This window comes from Phaenicophaeus curvirostris, chromosome 10 (genome assembly GCF_032191515.1).
Source record: "Phaenicophaeus curvirostris isolate KB17595 chromosome 10, BPBGC_Pcur_1.0, whole genome shotgun sequence".
Taxonomy (NCBI): domain Eukaryota; kingdom Metazoa; phylum Chordata; class Aves; order Cuculiformes; family Cuculidae; genus Phaenicophaeus; species Phaenicophaeus curvirostris.
Window position 1 is genome coordinate 1453332 of NC_091401.1, and position 14705 is coordinate 1468036.

Below are 14705 nucleotides of genomic sequence, written 5' to 3' on the forward strand. Positions count from 1 at the left end.
TTTAATTAGATGCCCATGAGTCCTCGGGCTACTGAACAGTGTACTTATTTTGTGCAGGCAGAACATTTCTACTTCTCCGAGAAGTCTGTTTCAAAAAAAAAAGCTACTTCCAGCTGTCTCTTGTTACTGTTATGCTTGCTAAAGCTCAGTAATGAGTCTGAATGGATCCTAACACAGGAAATGTGTCTGGTTAGCCAGTAAGAGTACCAGTCACAAACAAAATAGCTAACAGGACAGCTGACCATGCAAACAAAAAAAAAATCACCCAGCACAGCTCATTCCAGATCTGCAGCAGGACCAGAGTAAGAGAGTAAGGAAGTGTCCTCAGAAAACCTACCATAGCCATGTGAATATAAACTAAAAAAACGTCACTGCAATCCCTAGAAACCTGAAATAGGACCTCATTATGCCAGATGTCAGGCATATGCACTTTACATTTTTGCGTTTGTCTCTTTTCAACAGAAAAAGAAATTTAACTTGATAAGTCTTACTTTCATCATCTTGCATAAGCATCAGCAGCTTGCTCTGCAATCGCTGAAACAAGAGAGAGAACTGAGAACAGTAAATCTGCAGAATCTTGATAGAAGTGTTCTTAAGAGGTGTGGTTACAAAGGCTCATCCTTGTTTTCTTCCCCAATGTGACTAAGACAGAATAAAGGTCTTTCAAATACGGAAAGGAAAATAGGAGCTGAAAGATGATTTTTGATTGAGAAAAACAAATTTCAGCACCTATTATTTACTAGATGTTTGAAGACATGCCAGAAAAATATACTGGTCTGCTGAGTCTGCAGACAACTTGACATATGGTTGTTTGACAGAAGGCAAACGCTTTCATGGATTCTAGTAGGAAATAAATTGAGAAGTAATGACAATATCAAATCTTACTACAGGCCAGGGTGCTGATGAAGAGCATGGCACAAATGCCACACTCAGGATTTCAGTGTACTGTACCTCAAGCATAACCAGAAAGGCACCGTGGATATCTCCCTTCTTCTCCAGTAAATATGAAGAAGCTTCATGGAGCTGATATTTCTGGGTTATCTGAGTTAAAATACAAAAAAATAAAGAAAAGGTAAATGTCTATCTTAAGAAACCTGCTAGCATTTGTTTACTCCACAGACAATGATGACCAGATGGTCTGAAAGGATTGTGTCTCCATGTGTTCGCAGGCACGTTACCTGCTCCGAGCCCTCCCACCTACCTGCTGCCTGCGATGCTGCCTTTATTTCTCAACCTGCACTATTGTCACCACTACCATTATAGTCTTTAAAAAAAGTAAATCTAAAAGTTAAGATCAAGGACAGATTATTGTTAAAGCCTTCATAAAGGGAAGAAACAGTTGCTTTCCCAGCACCAGTCAAATCTTGGCAGCGTTGCTTTCCAAAAACCCCAGGCCCATGATTTCACGTCCCTTCAACACATTAATCCACACTAACACAGCCAGTCTGCATTCTGCAGCTACTCGGTAGCTTCTGCGCACTAACGGCCTTTTTCTTATTAGCCCTGAGACTAAATTCAGAACCAGTATATTAAAAACCGCCAGGAGTGCTGCCGGAGAGCAGTTTAGCAGCTCAAGGGGATGAGCACTGTTAGAAATGGACGGGAAGAGTACCCAAGAACTAATCCACAACCGAGGCTGCAGAACTTTTACAGCACTTTAAAAGAGGTAGGAGCTTCCCCCAACCCCTGTCCTGACATGTCCTTCCTACCTGGATGGTTTCTTCCAGTCTGCAGTATTCCAGAACTTTCAGTGTCTCCAAAACTTGGTCTGGGCTGTACTGACAGAGCAGCTCAATGAATTGCTCAGTGATGCAGGGCGGTAAGTGCGTCAGGTCTTGGCTCATGCCTTCTCTGGAATAAAAAATGCACACGAGACTCAAGTCAAATCCTAGCCCTGAAGCACGGCTGGAAAGAAGAGTTTCTTATTCAAGCGTGTTGTCTTTATCCTTAATACAGAGCTAAAAAATCCAGTTTTAAGAGAAAAATCATGCTGTTTCTACTAACTACTGCTGCTGCCAGTCTTTTAGTAGGCATTTCATTTGTTCCACAACATGTCCTACTGATGCCTTGGCGTAAATTAGATGGTCAAAGACCCTGTGAAGAAAAACACCAGCACAGAAACATCTCCAGTAATTCTATGGCAAAGAGGCACAAAGAACTCACCTAATTTCTTCAATGAAATCTTATGATTTCTGAGTGGTCTTTTTAGATGCTGATTGCCTGTTTGTCTTATAGACCTTCTCTGCATGTGCTTGAAGAAATATTTTGTTGCTTTTCCTGAAATTCTTTGGCTTCCTCCACTGTTTCATCTGCTAGAATATGATCCTTTTTATCCACCTCATGCTTCTTTTAGGGAAACATCCCCGTTTTTATTAGTTTCTCAGACAGACGAGAACTGGTGAATCCTGTTTTGCTCTTGCAGACAATGACTCTGTGCACTTTGTGGCCAGTGGCAGAGCAGATCGCCAGCTGTAAGGCTGCCAGCAGGCCTTGCATTCTGCTCAGCCACCCTCTCTCATGGGTTTTGCAACCAGCTGCACTACAGAAGTGGCACTAAAGCCATCTGCCTCACCATCCCAGCATGGGATCTGCTCCATCAACATAGGTCTGGGAAGTCTCCAACCTCTGCTGTGCTTCTTGCCCTTGTTATCTTTCTTAACTCCTCTGCCCTCTCACAACCAACGCTGCCCTGATGGCCAGGTACTCTTCTTCTGGTTAGGGCTGTGGACAGCGTGGCCAAACTAGGAGGCCAAACTAGGGCTTCCCTTCTGATTCTAGCTGAGGTAGTTTCTGCAGGTGAAGCTCAGAGTATAACTTAACAAAGATGTCCCCGTAAAAAGAATTTTCTTCCTTTCCAGCAACAGCTGCTGTCCCTGCAGTGGTTCACGCAGTGCCCACTTAATAATTCTTTGGCTTGTTATTAAGTAAACACGTAATGTGGGGGGAACAAAACAGAAAACAGAATTGCATGCAGTGCCCAGGACTGTCTCTCTTTTCTACTCATCTTGCTTTTAAAAAGAACAACATGATGCAAGATATTTGAAAGAGCTAGAATGGAAAGGATGAGAGTTTCCTAGAGATGGACAGAGCATCTGCAAACTTCAAAATGAACAGCAGTTCATCAGCTCTGCAGGTTAAACTTCACGTGACAATTGTAGGGTTGATGCATCACGCAGAGAAACAGCACAAGTTTATACTGTCTAGAAAACAGGGCTCTTAAACGTATTCTGAAGCTCCTGGCAGAGAAGAAAACAGATCAAAGCATGTATTTAGTTTTGCTACTTTTCTGAACAGAAATTCCTATCAGGAGACGTGTTGATGGGCAAACCCTACAGCAATGGGATGGAAGAGGTCTTAAGGACAACACAATCCCATGTTTCCTGGGAGCTACAAGAGCTAATGTGACTATTAGCACCCAAGAAAAGCCAAGAGAACACTGTACCTCTGGCAAGCCACAAGCAGTTTACTGCAATTACATCATCAATCACTTGATCATAAATTATATTTGCCCCAAAATGAAAGCCTCGCACAGGTACCAATCACAGTGGCCGAAGTATGGACACTATTATATAAGAACTGGTAACCAAATCATTCTGTACTGACATTGAATAAATTCGTAAACTTGGAAGGACCCCGAATTCTGGCCTCCTGCCTTCGCTACCTGCTCCTCCCACAACACCCCCTCCCTATAAACTCCATAATACCTGTACAGGAACAAGTGATCCACTCTTTTTGCGACTAAACTCAAATCAAGAATTAAATTGTCTCTGTCTATCAAAATGGAAAAAACTACAAGGCAGATATTTTTAGTATGAAACAAACCTTTAACCTCAAAATAACTCTGGCACTTACTATTCAGGACTTCACGAGCAAGCTGAGCTTTTCCTTAACCATTTCACTTAAGAAATGCGGAGAGGACAGAAAGAAACCTGGATTTTAAAAACTAAGTAAAAGTCTTCGAGACTTGCAGATCCTGCTCAGCTCCACGTGTTAACATTCATCTTCACTATAACCACGCCAAACATCTCCTCTGCCATACTCAACATGCTCTTTCCTAAAAGGGAGAGATCATCACTGGTTTCTCGTGAAACCTGGCACAAGTGATCCTTGCAAGTGTCACCGGCAGCCAGTCAGTGAGAAGAGCCAGTTGTAACAGAACCTAGAAGGTTAGATCCCTGTTAATGTATTTATAGACCAGAGCATTGTGTTGCTAGGTGAGTTCATACTGTTGGTATAATACACAAACACACACTGCAAACAGCCACGCTTCACTGCGTTGGTTTTTTTGAAAGGAAAAATAATTTAGAGTTTAAAATGGAAATGCAGCAAAGGCTGTGATTAAAGATCTGAGCACACGCACCACATTCTCTGCTTTCTGCAGCTGCTTATAATATACAAACATACGGACATTTGGGTTTAATTTCCCCAGGCAATTTCTGTTAACCCTGTTTCCTCCCTTCCCCCTTCCACCTCCTTTAAAATAAATCTCTAGCTAAATTAAATGGGCCAAATTAATCCCTAACGCAATTCCACCAACTAGGAGAGTTATACTAGCATGATAAGTCTTGTCTCCACATGATCACGCAATCATTTTTGTTTGAGACATTAAAAGCTCATTTACTGCTCTAAGAGTCTTTATTTTTATAAGAATTTTGCTCAAAAAAGCATATAAACATTTTGATTGATTGAAGAAGGATGGATGTTTTCACCTAATCACTATTTGATGTGCAGATACACTACAAAGTATGGGTGTATCTGCAGGTTTGGCCTTGTATAACAAGATCTCTCCCTCCTTCTGCACCTCTCAGGATACAGCCCAGCTCATTTTCAATAGGTCTTAGCAGCCGACAACCTCATCGCACTGAAAACAGACCTTGAGTGTTACTGAAAAAGCAAAGCCCCTCCAGCAATCTTGGATCTCTGCAGAACACTTCTTACTGACAACACAGTTTAATAACAATAAGTTAAACCTTGGGCTTCCAAACCTGCTTTATGGTCAGTCACTGCCACAGAGAACCCAAAGTATTAATATTTAGTAGTATTTCGATCATTTTCCTGTATAACCGTCCCACTTATCTTTTGCTTATAGAGTATTCTGGCATCTATCCAGTCAGTACTTGGTTTACCTCCATTCCTTGGGAATCTTACTGCAGTGCAGAGAATTTGTGGGCTTTGGAGCACAGGGGGAAAAAGAACCATTCATCAACTTCCCCAGGTCAGGCAGAGCACACGGAGCCAAACCACACCTCACTGAACACCAGCCTCGGCAGGAAAAGCAGAGGCCTCCGGAAAGGGGGATACAAAGAGCTGCTCCCTATTGCTGGTTTGAACACATGGCGTGTTGCTTTTGATTAGAAGATAACTACAGGAGAAATGGTCGTATTTAGCTCTAATTATGCTAGAGTCAAATTAGATACATTTATTACACAGGGATTATGGAAGCCTCTCTGTGCATAAGATTAAAACTCAGGTTAATTAGTACCTTCACTGGGTCTCTCTTGCTGCAAGTGGTACCACAGCTAAACACGGTCCTACTTAACATCCAGCTGAGTATCATTTCTGCCTAACTATTCGATTTCTTTTTAATTATTCATTTAGTAATGAAGTAATCTAATTTCTCTCCTATAAAAGCCAATCAAGATACTTTCTTGGTAAAATTCTGATTTTATTTTGACTTCCAAGAACACAATAGGTGTGGAAGTTAACACCTGCCATACAAACCTGGCTGTAAAATAAAATGTGTGGGGATTTTTAATTTACATCCTAACAAAATCCAAAAAGTGATTAATTCCAGGTTCTAGCATCCAAAGCATGCTTTTTATTCCGCTTCAACAAGAACTGAAACTCTAACCCTCGAATTTTGACAATTTTACCTTTTTCTCCTCCTCCTCCTAAAGCACAATTAATTTATACCTAATTAACAAAACAAGATCACTCTTTCAACTGCATTAACAATTGCTCGAAGGCAATCGGAACTGTGCATACAAAAACGTCTTGCAAAATAAATAAATTAAATTAAGGTCTTGTAGCATTTGAAACTGATTCAACATAAAGAGAACACTCAGTGCTGGAAAACTAAAAGAACAGGAGCAGATGGAGCAAGCAAGTACTTAAAGAGGAGTTTGCAGTGAAATACGGCAGCAACTCTGAAATAAGATAGGAATGAAAAATATAAATAGACCAAAATGCTTTTCTATTTATGTTAAACTCGGGCACCTCGGACAATTAATCACATGGGTGGGCTGTGAGAAATGAGCAGGGAAATGGCAGTTTCAGGCACAGGGAAACCATTTCAGAGGCTCCCAAAGAGCTGTTACAGCAACGCCCAAACTCCCACCAGCGCCGGGGAGGCATCACACTGCATGTACTGGAACCCACACCACTTACCAGTTAGGAAGCTGGCAAGGGTTCTACTAAAAGATGCTCCCCAGAACACTCTTACTTCTGGGCTATCCTCCTCAGCTTCGGGGCAGTTTGAAGAGCAAGCCCACTTTTCCAAGCCTAACCTTGGCTGGAGACTGTCTATTGATCTATTGTTTCAAAGGGAGTTATTTTAACCCACGTTTTCCAGCTGTAGTTTGTTAATGGTCTAATTTGCTTACATACCTTGGATCAAGTAGGCTCCTCAGAAACTGGAAGAGTAAGAACTGGTCCTGTACAACAGGAGGAGACAGATTATTACTCATTTAAGTAACATGTTATAAACCAGAGATTCCTGAACTACATCAGCTGAAGAAAATGCTGTTCACAGTTGGGGCTTACTGACGAAGCTGGCTTAGACATTTGTCTTGAATGAATACCTTGAGGATATGTTTGCTGACAACAGCTCTGCTCTCCGAGTGCAAGGCACACTGGACTCGGAACTAAAAACTGTGTTGTCACATGATGCAACCAGTAACTTGAAGAATGTATGATTTTGTGGCCAGAATTCTACAAACAGGACAAATAAATGTAGCAATACCTGCAGCTGAGCAGCTACCAAGCTATTTTTCTTCTGTTTATGACACAGTAACAACTCACCACCGCTCTTAGCAATCATTTTTCACATGAAGGGCAACCCCACTGTCAAGGAACACCAACAAAGTCTGGCACTTTACCTGAAGGTTTGTGATGATGCTCTCAATCTGCTCACTGAAGTGAGTGGCTACCAACTCAGCTGCTTTACACGGGCTCAGCAACAGCAGCTCCTTCGGACAGGGAGACACAACAAAAAGAATTACTTCTAATTTCACAGGCAATATTATTATGTGGTACCATCAAATCCATTCATATTGTAACTGCGCTTTGCCTAGGTGAAAGCTGTAAAATAATGAATACCATCATAAAAAGTAATTTTGAAAAAATTACAATGAAGAGTAGTGTGTAAAATGGCATTTTTGAAAGTCAACAATTTTACTACTCAATGGGCATTGAATGCAAAGCTTTTCACACCAACGAGATCACATCTCAGGCCTCAGGCGAGGAAATCATTCATTAGGTTTCCTGACAACTGCCTTTTACTCCCTGCCAACGAGACATTCCCAGTGCCAACTAGAAGCCAGCAGGAGAGAGGAAACAAAGCCCTCGGCTGATCCTAGGGAATTTCTCAGTCAAATGGAAATGGTGTTTAACTGGCTTGAACTGAACTGAACCAGAGGTTTAAAAGAAGGTTTCCACTAACCGTTAACTGTAACTGACACCTGTCCAGACATGAAAAACCCTAAACAACTTCTTTATGGTAATAAAAGGAAAAAAATAAACCTTTTAGATGCTTGTGGGCTTGCCTCCTGTCAAGCTTGATCTAAGAGGCTTCATATCATACAAGTCTGCACAACCCAGAACATGAGATTTTTGCTCACAGTACCTTGAAATAAATGAAAAGCAACTTCTTCAAACCAATAGTGGGTACCTGGTAACCCTTCCCAAAGCCCCTGCTAAGCCTACAAAGGAGAAAACATTTCTTTACTAAACTAAAACAACTGATATAGTGGTAAAGAAATAATAATGTCATAAACATATCTGGAAGGAAAAAGAAGTTACTCTGCAACAGCTCAGGCTCCAGACAGATGTAGCAGCCACCACATTTGCCCAACACCAGCAACAGGCCAGGGTGAAGGGAAGGAAAGAAGAAACAAGGAAGAGTGTGACTACTCCACAAGCTCTTTAAAGAAGAGCTATCACAGAAAATGCATTTTTTGAGGTTTCCAAAGCACAATTTTCCTACCCTACATCACATAAAGCTACTCCGCAGAGTCTGACCCCACAGCTTTACTGCACAAGTCACAGCCCTTCATGGCTTCTGAAGGGCTCAGGAGCATGACATCTTTGTTTCAAGCCCAAGCAATCCAAAGGACCCAGAAGAGGAATAAAGAAAGGATGCAATGTGACTGCTTTAATTTGTTTCTCTCTGTGCGAACCTTCCCTGGGAGCCTTCGGGAGTGCTGAGAATAGGGTTACCTGGCTGGAGGGAGATGGCCCAGCCTCCCCATAACTGACCGTAGCTCTTGGATGGATCAGTGTGACCTTCACGGTCTACCCCCAGGCAGATCACGTGGGGCTTGGCTCTCCATCCTCTCCCAGGTTTGAGTAATTTGGAAACATGGTATTGTTTGGGCAGACAGCCCTTGAGGAGACAGCACAGGCACAAGACAAGTGGGTCTGAGGACAGAGAGTGACCACCACAAACAGCACGATGACTGAAGAGAAGCCCTCGCCCTTTGGAACAGACATGCAAGAACAACAGCTATGTAGGATGATGGAGAAAATAAGAAGTGGCAGTGATCACAAACCTCACTTTCTGTCATACTATCACCAGGAAAGAATTACTAACAAAAAAGCCTCTCTAGACACTGCTAGTTGCGACTGGAGAGGCTGGCTTCCTACTCTCATACCTCGGGAGGTGACAGCCCAGTTGTTCAAAGACCTAAAATCATGGCAGGATCCCAGTAAAATGTCACTTACTATTTTAAGTCTTCTGAATACCCAAAGAGCAGGATTAATAAACAGGAAAAGAAAAACCCATAGCAGCTAATAAGCCACACAAAACTGTATATACTGTTCACCAATCCAAGGAAACAGAAGATGCCGAAAGGAAAGAGGGAGTTGATCACAGTGACAGCATCCAAGAAAGGTGACCTACGGAACTGATCATCTGCCTGGCAGCTGTTTGGACCAAGATACAAAAAACACAAGTAAAAGCAGCTGGCGATTACCTGCCAGGCTGGTGGAACAGTGCAAGAAGCCCTGGTTTTAAGGACGGCCAAGGACAAGTTGTGAGGAATATTTTGTATGGTTTACCATCTTCAGAAAAGTATGAAGCTCTGACAAGCTGGGTACCAGGCACTTCTGACTCAGTACCATAACCAAGAAGTGGCTTCAGACTGAGAAAACAAAACTAAACGACTCCACATGAAAAGCTGGCGGTCAGCCTCCAACAACACAATGAGAAACCTGAGGAAGGGCAACCCAGGACACTTCTGATTTGTCCTGAGACACCAAAGTGTGGAACAGCCATTGTAAAGGCCTTGGGATGAAGAGATCCAACAAGGAGAACTACACAGGATTTGACAAAGACAAAATAAGGCTTACAGAGGAGGTTGACTCATGCCTAATGCCAAACCATCTGGGCTGCACATACCAATTCAAGCAGAGGCAAGGGAAGCAGCAATTTAGACAGCAGTTTGCTCAAACTGGGAAGCCACAGTTGCTCTGATAAGGCAGTAATGAGCCAGGCACGTTCAGCCACAGCACAACCAGCCTCACCGCCAATTCTCAGAGGCCCTGAACGTGCATCTGGAGAGTGGGTGTGAGCTCAGCGAGCTGCACAGCATGCAGCTGGATTCACACCATCTTCTCATTTATTGTCTTTTGAAACATTTTCCCTCTTCGTCCATTCTCTCATTAGTCATGCACTCCTTGCAGATGCTGGTGGAGACCAGAATTATTCCGTCTTTTTCAAATGTACTTCCTTTGCCTGGGATATAGACTTGGGTGGCTATTTTCTGTAAGTAGCCTGGGCAAGTGCATTACTGTTTGTTTTATGGACAGACTTATTTTCCTGGCTTGTCTCCAGATCACCCTGGAGGGGACTGACACTATCTTATAGGAACTAGAGATATTATGGATCCCCATGTCTCCTGACTGGGCAATTATTTCTGACACATCTCCGTCCCCTGAAGCAAAGAGAGATTGAAGAGATGGGAAAAATTATTAGCAAGAGAAGCCTAGCAACAGTCCGTGTCTTACAGCAGAAGTCATGACCCCATCTTTGCACAGGGCAGAAGTGCCAGGGTACCACAGCTGAGCACTATTATCACTGTAATATGAGAAATTTGATCCCGCGGACCGTGAGGTCAGTGATGTCAATGTCCTGACCTTGCTGCTGTGCACTCAGGAGATGGAAGACTTGCTAATGGATCCCTTCCCTGCTCATAGTACTCACTGGCCATCATCCTCCGAGATAAGGTCCCATTACTCAAAGAGCAACACTTGAAACCAAGGAAGCCAGCCTGAGTCGAAGAGATGCACTTCCATTAATGTACAAGACTACTAAACCTTAAAGTCAGAGTTTTTTAAATAGCTGTGCTTCGATGCTGTGACACTTCTGCTTCCAGCACAGCACTAGGCAGATCTTACAGGAGTTAGCAGCAGCTCAGCGACCATGGGTTTGGGCTATACTGTACCTCTATATGTTCCAAAGCTTTCTGCCACACCGACTGCTTTTCTTCAGCGCTGTAGCCAGGCATGGACAGCATGTTGTGAATATAGTTGAAAACTTCTTCCTGAAAGGCATAAAATCAGAAATGGTACTGTATGTTCTGCAGCACCGCTACCAGCATTAGATTTCAGTAAGGGAGAGCACTTCAAACACGCTTAGGATGACCTCATGGCTTGTCCTCTATTAGCAAGTCAGGATAAGTTATCTGCAGGCGAGACTATACGTCCCTGAATAGTTCCTGAAGAACTGCCGGGGGGGAAGAAGGCCAAGAGGAACAGAATTGATGCTAAATGTGTTAAGCACTGAGGTCAAAGAGGATTTTTCTTCCATTATTCGAAATATCCCTCTCTTGCTCACAGGGAAAAAGGAGAGGCTGTCTCTCTTTAGCTAGGAGCACAGGCAGAGAAAAGAACACTCTGCCAGAGTGGAGGTCAGTTTTCCCAGCATCTTCATGAATACCTCTTTAACGTTACCCTCTCCCCCAGAGGGGACTGATGGTAGAAACAAAAAGTACTGCAGTTAGCAACACTTGCAATAAATCCCACCTTGTAGTCAGCATTGCTTATATTTAAAAAGAAACAAAAATCTCTGAAGCTTTACAGAAATCAACTCCTCTCCAACGCACACACAAATACAAAAAGCCTTGACTACAACTAAGAAATATCAGCTGTAAAGGAGGACGCTTTTTAAGACACGTTCACGCTCTGGCCAGCTGGACAGGCTGCACTGCTATGAAGAAGAAAGGCCAGAAACACCAGATTTACTCACCTTTCTCACTGGATCACGCAGGTAACAGCCAATTATCTTGTCATAGCGAAGCTGTCGTTCATACATGAACTCACAAATTTGATAGCTGAAATGAAAAACACGCTCAGCTGAGTCAACAGAAGTAGGTAGCTCAGACCCAGCACAGTTTGGCAGCACTCAAAAGAAATCCAGCATGTTTTGCAAAAAGCATTTGGAAGTATCTCACAGAGCGGTTTTCAGCACAGGCTGGGTGGCCCCAGCTTCCACAAGCTTTTTGGTATCAGCCAGAGGCCAATCAGCCTCTCAATCTCCCTCTTTTAGGGAAGTTTTCATACAGAACAGACGAAAACAGAGTTACTGAGGTGAGAGGCAAGGGCCAGAGGACAAAAAAATCCTTCAAAAAATCAAGTTTCACAGGTTCTGCTGTTCACAGATCACCTTATTTCCATAACATGATCGATTCTAGGCTGGACCAACCCACAATACTAATTTGAAGAAATACAGTGAACATGACTCAATGATGTTTTATGACACAGCCACCTACCTTCAGATTTTAATAAAAATCTTTAATATTTTGAGACATTGGATAAAACCACATGCAACGGAGGCAAAACAAATGAAAAGTCTGCTAAATAGCATTATACCACAGGTCTTCTAGCTCTGATGTAAGTGGCTGAGCTGGTGGTTCTGGCTGTTAAACTCTGAAGCAAGGAGAAAAAAATGCATTTCTTGAGGCAGAAAAAAAAAATTCAGTTGAGTAACACCTAGGACATGCAAGAAAACAGGTATGACATTATCCCACCACTGCACTTCTGTCCCTCTGGTCTTTCTGTAGTATAGTGGATTAATTCACATAACATCCAGATCCAAGACTTGGATGAAGATGCTCCTCCCCAGCTGACTGTGTTCCAGCGTGACAGATCCTTCTGGGGAGTGTAAAGCTTCTAAAGGAGATAGTGGAAATTTTTAGCCTTTCCAGACACTGTGTGTGTCTCTCCTACTCAGTCTTAAAACGAGTACCATGGGGGAGGCTTCAGACCCCTTCGTGCTTTCAAACCCGCCTTTGGGTCTCACCCCAGTGACTCAGCTCCATCTGTCAGTGGTAGAACATTCAAATACACGACAATGACTTTGAGCAAAGCCTGGGCGCTAGGCTAGAAGTGCCAAAATTCATCAAGCCCCACTGGATTTCATGCCAGCAGGATTCCCATAACTCCACCCCCTCTTACCTTCACAAAGCTTTCTGTAAGAACACCCAGTAGAGATAAGGCCAAAAGACTGAGGCCAAATACGAACACATTAAATGAAACATGTGAACACATAGGGAAAATAAACACCAACACAGCTGCAGAGTAGGAACAGGAAACAGGGAGAGGAAAAGCTCTGGAGGAGATTGCAAGGCCATATTTGTATACTTTACACAGCAACTTACAATTCCGCTTTTTCTGCCATTTGGATGAGACGGCTCTCTTCAAACTGCACTATCCCTCCTGCCTGGAGCAGTTCTAAAAGGACCTGCAGACATTGAAGACTGGTTATTTCTACTGCAGTAGTCACTGGACACCCAGTGCCATGCAGAAGGACACTGCTCCTGCTCCACTAAACTTTGTATTAACACAGAGCTCATTGTGCAGTTTTTTCAATTAACTGTCCATTAACTGTGAAGGTGGTGCTTATCCAAGACTTGTCCTGCCTCTGTTCTTACTGCTGTCAAACCTCGCCTGCAGGGGAGAATCCTCCTTCGTTCCCGCTGCGTACGCACTGACCTCCCTTCCTGTGCCAGGCGACTGCTTCAGCATCCAACCTCCAGCCAGCACCCGTGTCCAACCAGGCTGAACTTCCTCTACAGTCGGGTCATACCTGGTTCCTACAGAGACATTCCCTTGAAGGCTCTTACCTGTTGCCTCTCCGAATGGCGGGAATCGTCATCCGGACTGCACAGAAACTCAAGGACCTGGGCAAGGGTGCAGAAGGGAGCATGAGTTAGGGCGTCCTTCACTGAGCTGTTAGAACAAACCTCATCTGTTGTGAGACCTCATCTAGAGTATTGTGTCCAGTTCTGGAATCCTCAACATAAGAAGGAGATGGAGCTGTTGGAACGGGCCCGGAAGAGGCTACAAGGGCGACCCAAGGGCTGGAGCACCTCCTGTATGAGGACAGGCTGAGAGAGTTGGGGTTGTTCAGCCTGGAGAAGAGAAGGCTCCAGGCTTAGAGTGACCTTCCAGTACCTGAAAGGGGCTACAAGAAAGCTGGGGAGGGACTGTTCACAAAGGCTTGTGGTGATAGGATGAGGTGGAAGGGGGATAAACTGGAGAGGGGCAGATTTAGACTGGACATAAGGAAGAATTTCTTCACAATGAGGGTGGGGAGGCCCTGGCCCAGGTTGCCCAGGGAAGCTGTGGCTGCCCCATCCCTGGAGGCGTTCAAGGCCAGGCTGGATGGGCCTTGGGCACCTGATCCAGTGGGAGGTGTCCCTGCCCAGGGCAGGGGTGGGACTGGATGGGCTTTGAGGTCCCTTCCAACCCAAGCTATCCTACAATAATGAGCAGATTGTGAGCACCAATAATAGCAACAGCAAAGCAGAACACGACAGTGCAGTTTGAACGCACAATTCATCTGTGAGGTATTCTCTCTACTTGCTTCTGTAACTAAGGATACTTAACACTGGAATAACCAAGAGCTGCTAGAAGACTCCAGAGAGAGAAAGTCATGACCAGAACAAACTTCAGGGAATCCAGGGAACACAGAACTCCTCAGGGGACCCCATGGCCCTGCCTTGGACTACATACCAAACAGCTGGAACCACTACAATAACACACTCTACGTCTTTCCTGGACTGTGCCACCTCTCCCAGAAAAACAGGGAATCATGTAATTCATAAAATTTAATATATATATAATTAAAGTATTTAATCCAATTCCATTTAGCCTCCACAGAGTTTTTTGGTCTTAAATTATGGCAAAGAACATACATTCTCGAACTCTTTTTTTTAATTTGGGTTGATATATGCATATTATCATCAAAGCAAAGCTGCTGTGGCCATTGAATCCTCCTCCTAAGTCCCAGGAATTTCTGAGACTTACACTGGGATACGAACTTAACCCGTGCAAGTTTTAAACACACAGTGGTGCACACCTGCCTGTTTCTATCAGCAGAGAAGGACAGTGGCCACACCAACCAGAAACTACCAGCTACATTTATGTGCTCTCTAAGGTCGCTGATGTCATTTTAGTTCACCTTATCTCCCTACCTTGGCACCTTC

The 14705-nt window shown here is 43.6% G+C and overlaps 1 protein-coding gene across 1 annotated transcript in view; it reads right to left on the reverse strand.

Annotated features, from left to right (window-relative positions):
* VPS8 (VPS8 subunit of CORVET complex) overlaps positions 1–14705 on the reverse strand; it is a 72413-nt gene that overhangs the window by 25091 nt on the left and 32617 nt on the right. Inside the window, exons 29-37 of the mRNA XM_069865005.1 lie at positions 13341–13397; positions 12876–12958; positions 11465–11549; positions 10662–10760; positions 7098–7187; positions 6607–6653; positions 1710–1851; positions 952–1041; positions 492–534 (exon numbers count right to left, since the gene is read on the reverse strand). Of these exons, the coding sequence (XP_069721106.1) occupies positions 492–534; positions 952–1041; positions 1710–1851; positions 6607–6653; positions 7098–7187; positions 10662–10760; positions 11465–11549; positions 12876–12958; positions 13341–13397 (736 nt within the window). The remainder of the gene's footprint in view (positions 1–491; positions 535–951; positions 1042–1709; positions 1852–6606; positions 6654–7097; positions 7188–10661; positions 10761–11464; positions 11550–12875; positions 12959–13340; positions 13398–14705) is intronic.